Source organism: Osmia lignaria, chromosome 13 (assembly GCF_051020975.1).
Source record: "Osmia lignaria lignaria isolate PbOS001 chromosome 13, iyOsmLign1, whole genome shotgun sequence".
Taxonomy (NCBI): domain Eukaryota; kingdom Metazoa; phylum Arthropoda; class Insecta; order Hymenoptera; family Megachilidae; genus Osmia; species Osmia lignaria.
Genome location: NC_135044.1, coordinates 8,728,541 through 8,743,052, shown reverse-complemented (window position 1 = coordinate 8,743,052; position 14,512 = coordinate 8,728,541). Strand labels below are relative to the sequence as shown.

Here is a 14,512-nt window from a genome sequence, read left to right as displayed (position 1 = left end):
TGATGTACTGTTTTATTAAAAATAAAATTACTTTTTATTTTTTTATTATTATTTTATTATTATTATTAATATTACGTTTTATTAAAATTAAAATTACATCATACAATGTTATTATATTCTATAGCTTTTAACAATGATAATTAAGAAAATAATATGTTTAATAGTCGACTCCCTCGAAACATTTCTCGATTAATCCTGTATCTTCCTCTTCGTCTGCGATTCGGGAAATCGATAGAATATTATATATAGCAGTTGGAATCGTGGTTGTTGGACCTAGTATATGCAAGCGAATATCGCATGTTTCCAGCACATACTTCCACTTCAAGTCTGCGCGTTGTGGATATGTCATTTTCTGCAATTACGGAAAAAAATGCAATTTTTAATGACGCTTTAAATGTCGTAAATAGATAAAACATTGTTTTCAAGAACCTGAAATTCGGCAGCCGTGCATCCAATGACCCGTTCAGCCGCTTCTCCAGACAATCGACAGCCAATAAGGTAGCCCGTGTCATCTTTCAGATTTACTTTCAAATTGAGGCACGTTGCGTTCAAAGGCACGCGGCTTCCGTTGCCCGAAGGACACTCGAGGTTCATACATGAATCTTGAGCATCGGGAACAATTCTCTTGCATAACGCGCTACAAGAAACGATAAGCGTGTGTTCATAAAAATAATTACATTTTTTTTTCTTTTTAGCAAAGAGAATGGTTGGGTAACGGAAAACGGGGTAACCTCCGATCGAGCTGATTTTTTCATCATAGATAGCCCTTGAGGTGGGGATTCCAACGGTGGTCATCCCATCCCTTAACTCCCCCCCGCCACCCGCGCAGAGGTCAAAAACCGAAATGGTCCAAAAAGTGGTTTACGCACCGATCTCAGTGAGTACATAAAAAAAAAAGTTGATGTACTCGCTGAGATCGGTGCGAAAACTACGTTTTGGACCATTTCGGTTTTTGACCTCTGTGGGGGCGGCGGAAGGAGTTAAGGGATGGGATGACCACCGTTGGAATCCACACCTCAAGGGCTATTTATGGTAAAAAAATCAGCTCGGAGGTTACCCCGTTTTCCGGTATTTAACCAAGAGAACTAACGAACCATCTTGTAGTTATTGTCCCTGGGCTAAAACTATCCACATTTATATCCATTACGTTGGCTTTTAAAATCGTAGCGAATTGAATTCTCTCTCCGTGCTTTGGTTTTTTGTTCAATTTATCCGAGATATCTTGTATAGTCATTATTGTTGTAATGCTGTCCGCTAATGAAAAACAAAAAGAATGCGATTGAAATTTCTAGTACGCAATGCAGTGGCGGCTCGCGTATAGGCATTGTGGAACTGCAGTACTCCCATTTCCACTTGATATTATCGATAACATTTAATATAATGCGTCCTTCTTTCTTTAATTCTTTCTTTATACTTGTACAATATATAATCCTTAAGCTTAATGTCAGTAGCCATTACCCAGTTTATGAAAAAGATACAAAAATCATTGTATGGAACTGTGCGCTTCACAGTTCCAGCGGCGTGGCGTTTGACTATGTGCGCATGCGCACATCGGAAGCTGCGCGCGAGGCTGCGAGGGAGAGAGAACACCATAGACATAGTAAGTATAGACTGAGCATCCATTGTATAAGCGGTGATGCATACGATGAGAGAGAGAAAAGATGTAAGAGGAGTTTCTCTCTCTTTTCAATCTCGGAGAAGTGGGGAGCACTTCTCCTTATCTACTCACGCCGGTTCGTCATTTCCCCTATTATTCTACATTAGCGTCGTCTGCGCATTTAAACCATATCGCGCAGACTCTTGCGCAGGCTCTTGCGCAAGCTCTCCCCACTTCTCTGGTATTGAAAAGAGAGAGAAACTCCTCTTACATCTTTTCTCTCTCTCATCGTATGCATCACCGCTTATACAATGGATGCTCGGTCTATACGTACTATGTCTATGGAGAACACTGTCGCTCCCGCAGTGCCGCTTTTTTAAAACAAAGGTTAAAAATTTTCTGGACTAGCACCCCCACTGATTTTAGCTACGAGCCGCCACTGACGCACTGCGTTAAACTTCCAGAAAGTTTTAATTATCCTTACGATTTGGCGTCGCGAAGTTTCCGGACATTATGTCATGATCAAAGCACTGCACCGCGCTTCTTACAGATGTTGCTTCTGGCGTATTAGGATTCTCGGTGATCATAGTTTTTTTAACTACAAATATATCGGGATGTAAAAGGGAAAAAATTCGAATTATATTAAATTTTGATTGTTGATAAATTGCAACCTATGGATAATGCGAGCTTTTTCCTAAAATTGTTATAAGCGATACGAGCATCTGTGAGAAGTAGCACGGTTCGTTTAGGCTGCCAGAGAGCGCCTCTTTCAATCCATTCGTTTTCCCATAATATTAAAGATACAACGTCAACCGTGGTTGCATCTGTTGCCTCGAAGCTACGAAATTTTATGTTTCTTCCGTCACGTGTTATCACGTTGCGAATATCACTAATCTGTGAAACAAGGACACTCATTAGAGTCTATGGTTCAATTCCTCTCTATAGTAATCCGTATTATTTTTTTTTTCAATAATATAACGAACATGAGTTATAAGTGGCCAATAAATTTTGTAATTAATAATTTCCCAGATAGCATCGTTAAAACATCCTAAAAATATCTGTTCCAGACATTCAGATATGACGTCTTTACGACGTCCGGGACAAGACATCGTAAAGACGTCCAGCAGGGCCGATGTTAGAAGGGCAATCGTCCAGGGCGCTAGATTTGAAGGGGGCGCCGCAGCCCGGTGTCCCTAGTATGCGAATATACCGATATTTTCTCATTATCTCTTCTCTCTATCTACATCTCATATGTAATATTACATGTATGCTATATATGCTGCGACATTTATGTCTACATCTTCCCTGACGCGTTTTTTAGCCCCTGAATGGGCGCCACGATAATCTTGCTCGGGGCGCCAATATTGTTAAAACCGGCACTGACGTCTAGGTAAGGTCGTAAGACGTTCAGACCTAAAATGGTGTGCTATCTGGGTTAAAACTTACAAAGGTAACGACGACCATAATGTCGACGTATTGATCGCGCAACGTCTCCAAGTTATCAAAAATGCTTTTCAGACTTCGCAACTCGGTCGGCTTTTTAATCGGAAGCATCAGCAAAGGTTCGTATTTTGCGCGCGTCGGTGCGTCATGGACTTGTATCAACGAGTTGCCCTCATTTACGGTTAGATTGCACGAGTTAGATACCCATGGCACAAAATGTTCGTTCTTGTCCTCCGGACGACGTTCTACCACTTTTGGATTAATTACTTCCACTGTAAGTCATTCAATCAAAAAGTATGAAATTTACATGCAATGTAATTTAAATTATGCTATATTCGTGCACCACTTGTTCTGTAACTCGATACAAACCAACACTACCGATATGGAAATCGGAAGACAGTTTTTCGACGAATTGTACGCTTCCCCATACGGTCACGTTTATGGAATCTTCTTCTGAATCGCGTAACGTGAATGTCCACACTCCTCGTTCACCATTGTTAACTGAAACGAACATTTAATCATGTACCAAGTATCTACTTGCAAATCACATAAATACATTTGATTACAATTTTTTATGACTTTCATTCATTTCATTCATTTTTAATTTTTACTTGAGCTTTTTATGACTTTAAATTTAACGTATAGAAAAGTAGAGTTACATTCTTACATCTTGTTCGCGCAGCGTCGATTACTTTCATGTTGAAACTATTTACAATTATGCCAATTACAAGAGCATTTTGCGTACCAGGTTGCAATGAATTTAATGCTTGTCTGTATACATTCGACATCGCTAATTATAGTTGTTTTTGTAATATTTAAACTTGTTTTATTCAATTCGAAAAGTTAGGTGATTTCCACGCTGTTTCCGGAACGCACAGTTACCGGCTGAGTTTTAGCGCTCTTCTTATCAACCGTGTTTGAATTCAAAATCGCGACCACCGCGAAAAAAGAAATTTTTAAAATGCAATTGAATATGTATTTTTTAAATTTTTTAATAATTCCTTGGAGCAATAATTAGCACGATTAAATATTGAATCGAAGTTCAAAAATGTAAAAAAAATATTTAAATATAAAAAGTAACCGATTTCGATGGTGCATTTGAAGCATCGTTGTGAACAAGGGCTAATGCACATGCCCCTTAACGATTGGCTCAGGTTGGCTATCCTGTTGCCGACGATACTTGATTCACTTTCATTGACTTTAGTGACGTCGGTTTGTGGGAGGTGAGCTTTTGTGCGAATTCCATGAGTTGAAGAATTTTTAAAAATATTACTACGCGTTGTAATCGTATAAAATCATGGCTGACAACGAACAGAAAGCGATGCAATTGCTAGCCGAAGCTGAGAAGAAATTGACATCATCGAAGGGCTTCTTTGGCTCGTTATTCGGGTAAGTTTACTACATTGATTTACTTGAACTCGTCCACCACCAAATCTGCTATCTTGCATCGTATTATTTATTTACATTGTTTTACGAACTAGATCAATCTGGTGTTTTTATTATTCGTAACGACGTTTCTCGTTGTCTCAAACTATTTTCTTGTTATTCAGTGAACTGGCAATTCTGCCAATTCGTACGTGTATATCTGGGTCTATATATAACAGTTGCTATCTGCTCGTGATATAGCGTGTCAAAACTAGTAAATTAAGATGCAGCGGAAAAGATGCGTGGAAGCGCATATTTTTCACAGACAAATAGGTCCACATTATTCAGATTCTCCAGTCTGCTACTTGTTACATCTAATTTTCCCATTTTGGAGATTCATTGTTGCTTGGTTCTGGATGACTCATGCTTTCCTTTTTGCACTTCTAAAGTAAATGAAAATAACACGTATTACCATATGTGATAATTCTTAACGACTGTAGGTAAAATTGATTATTACATTTGTTATTACATATCTGATTGTATGCTGTAGCGGATCATCAAAAGTTGAGGAAGCTGTAGAATGTTACCAACGTGCTGCAAATATGTTCAAGATGGCAAAGAATTGGAGTGCGGCAGGAAGTGCATTTTATGAATCAGCAGAGTTACATGGGAAAGCAGGTAGCCGCCATGATGCAGCTAATAATTATGTGGACGCTGCTAATTGTTTTAAGAAATCTGATATAAATGGTATAATAATTGATAATGGCTATTTTTTATTTGTTCATGCACTTAACAAAAGAGGGCATAGATTAAGGGTTGATAACTGATCATTTTAATATTTTTATAGAGGCCATTAGTTGTCTGTTAAAGGCAATTGAAATATACACAGATATGGGTAGGTTCACAATGGCGGCTAAGCATCATCAAAGTATAGCTGAAATGTACGAAAGCGAAGCTGTAGATCTTGAGAGAGCAGTTTCTCATTATGAACAAGCAGCTGATTATTTTCGCGGAGAAGAGAGCAATTCCTCTGCCAATAAGTGTCTTTTAAAAGTTGCACAGTACGCTGCACAACTTGAGAATTATGATAAGGCTATTCAAATTTATGAACAGGTAACTTATATTACAAAATATTATAGGGTTTCAGATTATTGTTAAAGAAAAAGAAGTTATAATATTTTGTTGCATGTATTTACAGGTTGCTTCTGCATCTTTGGAAAGTTCTTTATTGAAGTATAGTGCAAAGGAGTACTTTTTCCGAGCGGCGCTTTGTCATTTATGCGTTGACATGTTAAATGCGCAACATGCGATCGAACGTTATCAGGAGCAGTATCCTGCATTCCAAGATTCTAGGGAGTATAAATTAATAAAGGTATGAGAAGTAAAACTTAATTAAAATATTTGTATATCGGCGACTAAACTTCTGGAATATACCGGAAGAAGATTTATTATTTTGTTTTGATATGGTAGAGAGTGTAATTTTGATTTCAGACATTAATAGAACACCTCGAGGAACAACACCTCGAAGGTTTTACAGAGGCGGTAAAGGAATATGATTCAATTTCACGATTGGATCAGTGGTACACGACAGTATTATTACGTATCAAAAAACAAGTTAACGATAATCCAGATTTGCGCTGATCGGTTGTCCCTCTTTTGTGCTATTTTTTCTCGATGATATTATTAATCCAATTCTATATGTATTCTTTTTTAAATCATACCCTGCTTTCAGTGAAACTTGTAAAGTAGTTTCGTTTTTATACCTAAATATATTTTTCATAACATTTCCTTATTCTCTTGGCAACTACTAAATATTCATGGGTTCAGTTATCGTGTGTGTATTCATAGGATATTGTCATTAAAAGTATATAAGGATATTCTACGAAAACATTACTAGTTCATTTAAATGCCTGTATACGTGGCATAAGAATAAAGTATAGAAATAAATAGTATTTAAACTTTGTTGATATTCATACTTGCAAATATATAAACAGCTTGCTAATAAGCCAAGGCTTCTGCAATTTAATTTAAACTCGTGCAATTGCAATAAATTATCCAAATACACCTATTCATTTTCATAAGTTTAGTAAATTTAGTAAGTGTGGTGCAGTTTCGATTGTATATTTTTAAGTGTTTTATGATACTTACGATCGGTTAGTTCTTTGAGGCATAAACAATAATAAGATTCTATGATAACAGAACGAAGAATTGCAGCCTATATTTACTTTTAATTACAACATGGTTTAGTGTTATTTTGCATGTATGTTTTATCTGGAATTGTTGTAGTAAAAAGACAATGTGTCTTTACACTGCCAGAGTACCAAAATATCAAACGAGGTATAGATTGTCTTTAAAAATTTCTCTTTCTTTCCTTAAACTTTAATTTTTTAGAAATCTTATATTTGATGTACATACGTTATATTATTAATGGAAAGTGAAGAATATGATTATATGCATTTAAGCGCGCATATATAATATGTAAATTTTTTTGTTTTTTGTTTTATTAAGATACACTTGTTTATATTCTTGTATTGTTGAACATTAATTTTGTTAATGTATATTTGTATTTAGAAATAGAAGAATAGAGAGTATAAGTGATAAAAAAGGAATTAAATGAGATTTTAATTCCGTTTTATTTCATGATTACGTATCTTACCTTTATCATAGCATTTTATATTTAAAAACAGGTTGCAATTGTTTAAATACATTTATCAAACAATATATATTCCATCGTTAAGTAGGGATAGTTATTACAAGTTGCATGCATGGAAAGTAACAAGACTAGCATCATATAAATGTACGAAAAGAAACATAAATTCATGCCGTGTTTCAATTTCCCAAAGAATTTTAGAATCGTAAAAAGTTTATCGAATAAAAGCTTTACAGAAATTATACATACATAAGAAATAACATCTGGACCATGTATTCTTCTATTTAATATATTCTTTGAGCATAGTTATGTGTACATGTATTCAGCAATTGTGATTTACTGAATGAGTGAATAATTAATTTCGGAGTAATTAATATACAACTGATTTTTTTTCTGTATTGGGTAGTATATGTACACTCTACAGGATTTTCAGCGATGTAACTGTGGTCTGAAAGTGCAAGTTTCATTCAGAAGCATGATTGAACTAATAATATATTCTCAATGAACTGTAGAAAAAATTGAATGTTACCTGCGTATTTTAAAGTTTATTTTATTGCCTTGTTTTAAAATACGTTTCTGTTAGAAATGTAAATGATTTTGTTATAGATTTATTTATTTTTTTACGTCTGTGAAAATACGCTCATATTGTGTACCTTGATTCCCGAAATTGTGATTAAAATTTATAACTGAACTTACTTTGTTATGTATGCGATCAATGCTATGTTAAGTTTCAACAGAATTTGTAGCACCACATGACAGACTTTTTAATAGAAACGTTAAAATGCTTTAAAAGCTACAACCCCATAACTAATAATAAGAAAAATGCTATGTTGCGAAAAGGAAATATAAGAACCAGAAACACTTTCATGAAACATCCTACGCATTAAACGATAAAATTATGCATTTTACAGGTTCTAGAATGGTAGTGAAATAGACAATATAATAGAGTTATATTTCCGTGAGAAATTTTATAAAATTAAGCTTTTTAAGCATGTGTAATTTTCTTTTTATATAAAAACTATGCAGTAGAATCGTAGATAAACAGGTTGTAGCTTTTCCTATATTGTATTGCGCATAATTAAAAAAATAGATACCTTGTAAATAAAGATAATGGGATACAAGTCCATATTTAATGTCTGTATCGTAAATTATTGTATTTTTAAATTATAAGCTACAATTAATAATTTAGCAATAAATAAAATAAGTTGAAAATATTAGTTTTATTTTCAGCAATAAATTAATCACGATAGTACATAAGTGCTAAGTAAGATATTTTGTACACCATTCTCCCAGTTAATCTGAAAATAAATAGTAGTTATTTGTTATATTGTTGATGGTGTGTAAACGTCAATTATAATTTAATTGCAAACTTAAATTGGTCGTAAAATGTATGTAATATTACAATCGATCATTGCGCCATCTATTCAAAAAAGGCGGAAACTACTCGACAATTATCGACTGATTTACCTACATATACCACTGATGTGGGGTGACGGTAATGCAGATTTGGTGGTCGGTATAATTCTCACTGTCGGTAAAGGCGTGCTCTTTTTACCTTCACCTCACTACGCGCAGTCCTTATGGCAGGTTCATAAACCGATATTTTCCCCCTAACTATATGTACATACTTTCAAACTTAATCTTATTTTACTAATTTTAACAGCTATAAAAACTAATAACATATGTTTTGAAAATAGATTTTTCTTACATTTTATTCCGAAAATGTAAGAACAAAATACCTAAAGGTACTAGGGATATCATAGTAGAGAAACAGACTGTTGGCGATCATTTCAATAATTTCTAGAGAAAATATTCAGGTGGATGAAAATTCTGTAGTATACACAAGCGGAGAATTTTTCTACAACTTTGATAACGTGTTTAATTAGTTTTTGTGAAGCAAGAGAATGCAAGTTGTTGGGGTCGACGGTCGTGTCGTCGGCTATCTTTTTTGTTTTTTAATACTTCAAGCAAAACTTACGAACTCAAGAACCTCTTGGAGGCTCAGTGCTGACAAAGTTGTCAAGACAACAGACTTTGTGAGTACGATCGAGGATGATCCTATTTTCGATATCCTGGCCAGCAGTATCAGTGTCGGTAATGGACAAAGTTGGAGTAGAACAGCTATTTCTGAAAAGCATGATAAGATACAATCTTACTGTCAAGACTGCAAAAATGTTGGTGCTGGAAATCATGAACGGTAAGAAATGATGGAAATTTCATTAATTTTGGGTAAGAGAAAAGAAATACATCTTGTTTTAGAATATCAAATTGGTGCTATTAACGCTCGTTGGAACGAAATAACTGGTACTTATGATTTTAAAAATCCAATGACACGATAGCTTATAGATACATGGAGTGAATTACATTAAGAAAGAAAAGTTACTGGTACCTAAACAACCATCGTTTGGATAACATTGGATTTGAAATATTAATGACTGTGGGTATAAACAAATTATAGAAGATCAATCTATAATACTTTCTTTCCAATGTTAAAATGATTTGATTTAATTTAATTCTATGAATATGTTTGTTTATACTCATTGGTACAAAAATTTTAAACCCAATTTTATCCAAAAAGTGCTTGTCATGGTCATAATTTACCCTTTTAAGTTTAAATATTTCATAGTTTCCTTTCGTGAACCCATATTTTAATGATGAAATAAAACTTATTTCTCTAAAAATGTTGTATTTAATTAAAAAGCATTTATATTTAACTATTCTGAAAAGTGACACACCATTTTATAAGTTCATATTAATTTTCACAACATTGCAATGCATGCATGCAAAACAATGTTAATAATTCTATAAACAAGAGAAATGAAATAATATTGTAATTTGTATTTGGAAGTACTTTTTGTTATATCAAGAAATTGTTAAATGCTTATTCATCAAAATTATAATCAATATTATTGCATGTTATTAAGTTAAATTATAATATATTTCAAGTGCATATATGCATATTTAGTAGCAAGCTACTCTGCATGTTAGTAATCATGTGTTTCTTTCTATTATAATTTATGAGAAACTCAAAAATGTATTAAGCCTTTAAATGTCTAAAAATGTAGTCCAATTAGAAAATTTGTTAATTATATAAGATATACATATATATTTTTTTTTATTCATTAAGCATTGAAATTTACTTTATTGTTTGTATAATTTATTTAATTAAAATCAGTACTTATATTTTAGATTTTGTTCTCCACAATTGTTAAAATTAATCTGATGCAATTTTCTTTTTCTTCCTGTAGTTAGTATTTGTGTGTGGCTTACTGTTCTTTCAGTGTTAAAAAAGCCCTAACTTTGGTCCCCTTGGCAGACGATTCTCGTCATACGTGTTGAAGGATACACCAAATGCCACTGAGTCTTTTCCTTTATCCACTCAAGTGTCGAATGAGCAAATCATGTGTTCTTCTGGACAATGTGAGGATATAATCCTAGACTGTGGGAAGCCAGTTAATTTTACTTATTATGATAATTTGCTCGGTATTGCAAATAGGGATAAACATCCATTGGTTCCAGAACCTAATGTAGCACTCATGTTTAAAAAAAATGGTGGCAAAACAATGGAAGTTGATATTGATTTATTAGAAAAACGATTAATAAAAGCTAAAAGAGAGGTATAAGATAGCTTTAAGAAACATATATTTTATATAGTTATATGTAATGTATGTCTTATTCAATATTTTTTTTTTTCCATTTCTTTTTTACACAGAAACCAAAATCTGTTCAACTTTATAATCAGATTGGGAATTTTTGGAGGATAAAAGGAGATGCACAAAGATCCATCGAGTGCTTTAGAAGGGCGCTTGCTGTGTCACCTCATAACGCAGAAGTTTTATTAAATTTGGCTAGAGTGTTATTAGTTCAACAATATTTGGATGATGCAACATATTTAGCAAGACGTTCATTAGAACGACAAGCTCCAGATAGGAATGCATGGGAACAATATCTTACTCTTGGTCAAATATTCAAGGTGATTAAGACGTTTCAGAAACATATTTTCATTTTCAAAAAATCTGAAAAATATTTAAACGATTTTAAGTAATATTTTAGTATTGCAAAATATTGATGCTTTCTTTTTATGTAGGCATACGGCCATTATCAAGAAGCAGCTGTACACTTACGACATGCTTTAGAATTAAAGCCAGATCTCTCTGAAGCTGCTGAAGCTTTAAGAGAGATAGAGTCACTTCCGGCTGCGAGTATACATATCTACACACTACTGATAATCATATGTTTGGTAGGTGATACAAAAGAGATAAATTATATCACTTTAATTTGTATTAAAATAACTGAATATAAATAGTTTTATATATATATATGTATATCATTTATGTCATATTTGAAGTACATCGCATTTAAATCTGTTTTAGGTGCTTGGAGTACTTTTAGTAGTTCTAAGTAGTGTAGAATGTGACGAAGACTCTAGTCTTGTCAATGGACAACTTCAACGTCCAGTGCAACGGCATTTTAGCCGGGCTATGGCGATGCGCAGTTTACGACTTAACGTTACTCGCAATAAACGTTGTTGATTATTTGCTAAGAAACAGAAGAACTTTGTGATAGAATAAAAATTTCAGCTGCTGTTATCATTTATCTATTTACAAAATATTATTTGTAATATGATTTTTAACAATTATTTAATGTATCAATAAATCTGCAATTTATTATAAGTGAAAATATACAATAAAAAGCAACAGTAGTTCTCTTTTACTACAAGAAAAAAGATATTGCATTTAACATAAAACGCATGTATAAGAGTACATATATGTATAGGGGTGTGTGTATATATGTAATACATTTTTAATTAAAAACGGAATGTAATCTGTGGAATTACAAGATATTTGTGTTGTTATATTAAGTATTAACATAGATATTATTAACAACATTTTTTCAACATCATTTACAGTATACTCAACATCATTTACAGTGACACTAGAGTATATAAATAATTACTTATATATTCTATTCACAAGATCTAATTTTATATTTTTAAATAATTTACAGTTACATACTTAAGGTTTAGATATTTTTTAATATGTACACAAAACAACATCCCTCATTTTTGCGACTGGAGATATGTAACAAATTTGTTTCCCGCTACTTCAATATAGATTAATGAATTCCCTTAACTTTGATTTAATAATATCTTTAAACTTGAAAGAACAGTGCTTTGTCTATGTATTTTTAATCAACTTTTTTGTTATGTACTTTTTACAAGTACTGCCTAAATTTTAGTTAAACAGCAAAATATTTAACTAAAATTTATGTTAATGTAAAATAAATTCTTAAACGATTTCTTAAAAAATTAGAAAGTAAAGTGTAAATACCCTATGCTTAATGACAAACTGTTTCTTCAATGCATTGCTGCAAACTCTAAATATAATTTAAAAACTTAATACATTCAGAAAGTTAGGCCTTACATTTGCATTAACAACTTTAATTTTTGTTTTATGTACAAACACCAAAAATAATACTAATTAAGACAATATATGCCATAATTCAGTTTATAATCTTTTAAGGGTTTTAACAAAGAATGTCTCTAAATACTAGGATTTATTTTACTGTATTTTTTGTTTAATACCGAACTTATCCTAAAAATGTTATGTTTGAATAGCACAGATTTGTTGAATTTTTATTATTCAAGGTATTTCATCTTTTAAAGACTACTCTGTACAAGGTAATAAACTTATCTGGTTACTATTTACATACAAAACATGAATATTATACACGTTTTATGTATGATCTATTTAAAAAAAGAAAAGGATTGTAATTTGCTCTGTGTGTGTGTGTATGTATATGTAGAAACATCTTTGTCAATACTTACCCTTAAAAGATACTTATGTGCACACATGTAGGTATAGAGATGTATATTAGCATACATGTGTGCAGTGGACATAAAAATTACGAATGTATAGCCTATTAATCTATAGCATATCTATATTAAATTTTAATACACCTTGTAAGTTAAAATTGAACCCAACTAGCATTTCCTACTGTTGCTGGTGTCGGTGGTTGAGTTCCAGATTGTTGCGATGCACTAGCAAATTCTCCCCACTCAGAACTTGTTTGATTTTGGTTCTGAACAGGTTTATGGGCAGGTGATGAAGTTGGAGTTTTAGCAGGTGGTGGTGCAATTTTCACACCACCTGGTGGAGGAGGTAAACCCATATTTGTATTGCCACGTTGCTTTGATTTAGAAGAAACTTCGCTACCATCCTTTTTCTATGTTCAATAAAGAAGAATTTTATGATATATTACTTAATATATAATCTAAATTTATATAATAATATATAAATCAAAACAATCTTACAGTAATTTTCATATTTATTTTTATTGTTTCTCCTTCTTTAAATCTGAGATCCAATTCTTGTTTTGGTTTATCTTTCTCCTTTTCTATTTGTTCCTGATTTTTAAGCCATTTAAAATGATCTTGAAGGGCAACATTTAAATCAAAACTATCAGATCTATCTAAAAATCCCACACCAATGAAAGCTGATCTTCCATTATCATCTTGAATTCTTAGAACAAAATAACGGGAAGAATCTGTGACTGGTTCAACTGCAATTCCTGGATATTGTTCAATTGGACATTTAGCAAATAATTCTCCAGTAACTTTATCTTCCAGCTTTATGGTGACTGAGTCTCCCTGAGATACAAGTCGCATACGCCCAGTCCATGAAGGCTCTTGGAGATTCCAATCAGCTGCTCTATACATGTACATAAAATACTTATAATTACACTTATACTTTGTTATGTTTTCTATTAATTTATAATAAAATCTTTTATAGTTTTTATATTATTTTCATGAAACTACATTATTACATGTAATAGAATAAAATATTCAATATTGCTAAAGTGATTTTTAAAAACGGAAAAATTCAAACATACAGAAACACACATTTTAGAATATTCATTCCAGATGTAATAGTATTTTTTTGCACATTTTCTACTACATCTGACGTGTCAAACACCGAAGCTAAGACCGATGAAAACTGTACAATATTGAATTTTCTAAGCGGTAATAAAAAAAATATTGTGTCTAAACGTGGTTTTGTATATATCATTATTTCATGAAATCAAATATTTTTCAAGAAAAATATTGTCAAAAGAAATTAATCGTACCGATAACCCCTATTTGTTGACCTTGGCGGTATTTTAAACACAAATACTTCGGACTTGACAAGTAATACACTTTCATACGTATCCATTATATTTTTAACAAATCACACAGAAAGCACGTACGTACGTCACAAGTAGAATTTAACGAACTACTATTTGAAAATTCGTTTATATTTTGTGACGAATCTTTACCGTGATTTGATAACTTTATCTCTAGTCACGCCTCCCATCCCCACATCGAAACCATTCACCATAGATTATTTTATTAACTATAGTAGGTAAACACGATTCATGCATAAAATGGTATTTTAACATATACTGCAGTTCACGAGAGA

General features: G+C 32.6%; 4 protein-coding genes across 7 annotated transcripts; 2 read left to right on the top strand and 2 right to left on the bottom strand.

Annotated features, from left to right (window-relative positions):
• Positions 1-77: 77 nt before the first annotated feature.
• On the bottom strand, positions 78-4,100 carry hdm (meiosis specific with OB domains hold'em). The gene is made up of 8 exons (XM_034320601.2): positions 3,708-4,100; positions 3,410-3,541; positions 3,044-3,312; positions 2,269-2,491; positions 2,082-2,195; positions 1,095-1,254; positions 430-637; positions 78-352 (listed from the first exon to the last, which is right to left on the bottom strand). Exons 1-8 carry the CDS (start codon positions 3,826-3,828, stop codon positions 158-160), a joined length of 1,422 nt encoding a protein of 473 aa, XP_034176492.2. The 5' UTR covers positions 3,829-4,100; the 3' UTR covers positions 78-157.
• A 119-nt stretch (positions 4,101-4,219) lies between these two features.
• Positions 4,220-6,193, top strand: alphaSnap (Alpha-soluble NSF attachment protein). Of its 2 annotated transcripts, none has more exons than XM_034320606.2 (5): positions 4,220-4,429; positions 4,956-5,152; positions 5,253-5,518; positions 5,604-5,777; positions 5,897-6,193. In XM_034320606.2, exons 1-5 carry the CDS (start codon positions 4,338-4,340, stop codon positions 6,044-6,046), a joined length of 879 nt encoding a protein of 292 aa, XP_034176497.1. In that variant the 5' UTR covers positions 4,220-4,337; the 3' UTR covers positions 6,047-6,193. The 2 variants fall into 2 exon arrangements, with proteins under 2 accessions (XP_034176497.1, XP_034176496.2); XM_034320605.2 differs by lacking the exon at positions 4,220-4,429 and adding an exon at positions 4,542-4,853.
• A 2,650-nt stretch (positions 6,194-8,843) lies between these two features.
• On the top strand, positions 8,844-11,587 carry LOC117602496 (uncharacterized). The gene is made up of 5 exons (XM_034320602.2): positions 8,844-9,252; positions 10,372-10,672; positions 10,768-11,028; positions 11,143-11,295; positions 11,429-11,587. Exons 1-5 carry the CDS (start codon positions 8,960-8,962, stop codon positions 11,585-11,587), a joined length of 1,167 nt encoding a protein of 388 aa, XP_034176493.2. The 5' UTR covers positions 8,844-8,959.
• Positions 10,164-14,410, bottom strand: LOC117602499 (NECAP-like protein CG9132). 3 transcript variants are annotated; one of them, XM_034320608.2, is made up of 3 exons: positions 14,181-14,410; positions 13,369-13,765; positions 10,164-13,280 (listed from the first exon to the last, which is right to left on the bottom strand). In XM_034320608.2, exons 1-3 carry the CDS (start codon positions 14,264-14,266, stop codon positions 13,023-13,025), a joined length of 741 nt encoding a protein of 246 aa, XP_034176499.1. In that variant the 5' UTR covers positions 14,267-14,410; the 3' UTR covers positions 10,164-13,022. The 3 variants fall into 3 exon arrangements, with proteins under 3 accessions (XP_034176499.1, XP_034176498.1, XP_034176500.1); XM_034320607.2 differs by lacking the exon at positions 14,181-14,410 and adding an exon at positions 13,947-14,100; XM_034320609.2 differs by lacking the exon at positions 14,181-14,410 and adding an exon at positions 13,957-14,096.
• Positions 14,411-14,512: the final 102 nt, after the last annotated feature.

Coding starts and splice junctions, on each gene's coding strand:
- hdm (XM_034320601.2), bottom strand. CDS start 3,828: ATGTCGAATGTATACAGACAAGCATTAAATTCATTGCAACCTGGTACG. Junction 3,542..3,707: donor CGACGCTGCGCGAACAAGAT/GTAAGAATGTAA, acceptor TGTTCGTTTCAG/TTAACAATGGTGAACGAGGA. Junction 353..429: donor GCACGGCTGCCGAATTTCAG/GTTCTTGAAAAC, acceptor CCGTAATTGCAG/AAAATGACATATCCACAACG.
- alphaSnap (XM_034320605.2), top strand. CDS start 4,690: ATGCAGCGGAAAAGATGCGTGGAAGCGCATATTTTTCACAGACAAATA. Junction 5,153..5,252: donor TAAGAAATCTGATATAAATG/GTATAATAATTG, acceptor ATATTTTTATAG/AGGCCATTAGTTGTCTGTTA. Junction 5,519..5,603: donor CTATTCAAATTTATGAACAG/GTAACTTATATT, acceptor ATGTATTTACAG/GTTGCTTCTGCATCTTTGGA.
- LOC117602496 (XM_034320602.2), top strand. CDS start 8,960: ATGCAAGTTGTTGGGGTCGACGGTCGTGTCGTCGGCTATCTTTTTTGT. Junction 9,253..10,371: donor GGTGCTGGAAATCATGAACG/GTAAGAAATGAT, acceptor TCCCCTTGGCAG/ACGATTCTCGTCATACGTGT. Junction 11,029..11,142: donor CTCTTGGTCAAATATTCAAG/GTGATTAAGACG, acceptor CTTTTTATGTAG/GCATACGGCCATTATCAAGA.
- LOC117602499 (XM_034320608.2), bottom strand. CDS start 14,266: ATGGATACGTATGAAAGTGTATTACTTGTCAAGTCCGAAGTATTTGTG. Junction 13,766..14,180: donor TCAACAAATAGGGGTTATCG/GTACGATTAATT, acceptor GTACATGTATAG/AGCAGCTGATTGGAATCTCC. Junction 13,281..13,368: donor AAATAAATATGAAAATTACT/GTAAGATTGTTT, acceptor TATTGAACATAG/AAAAAGGATGGTAGCGAAGT.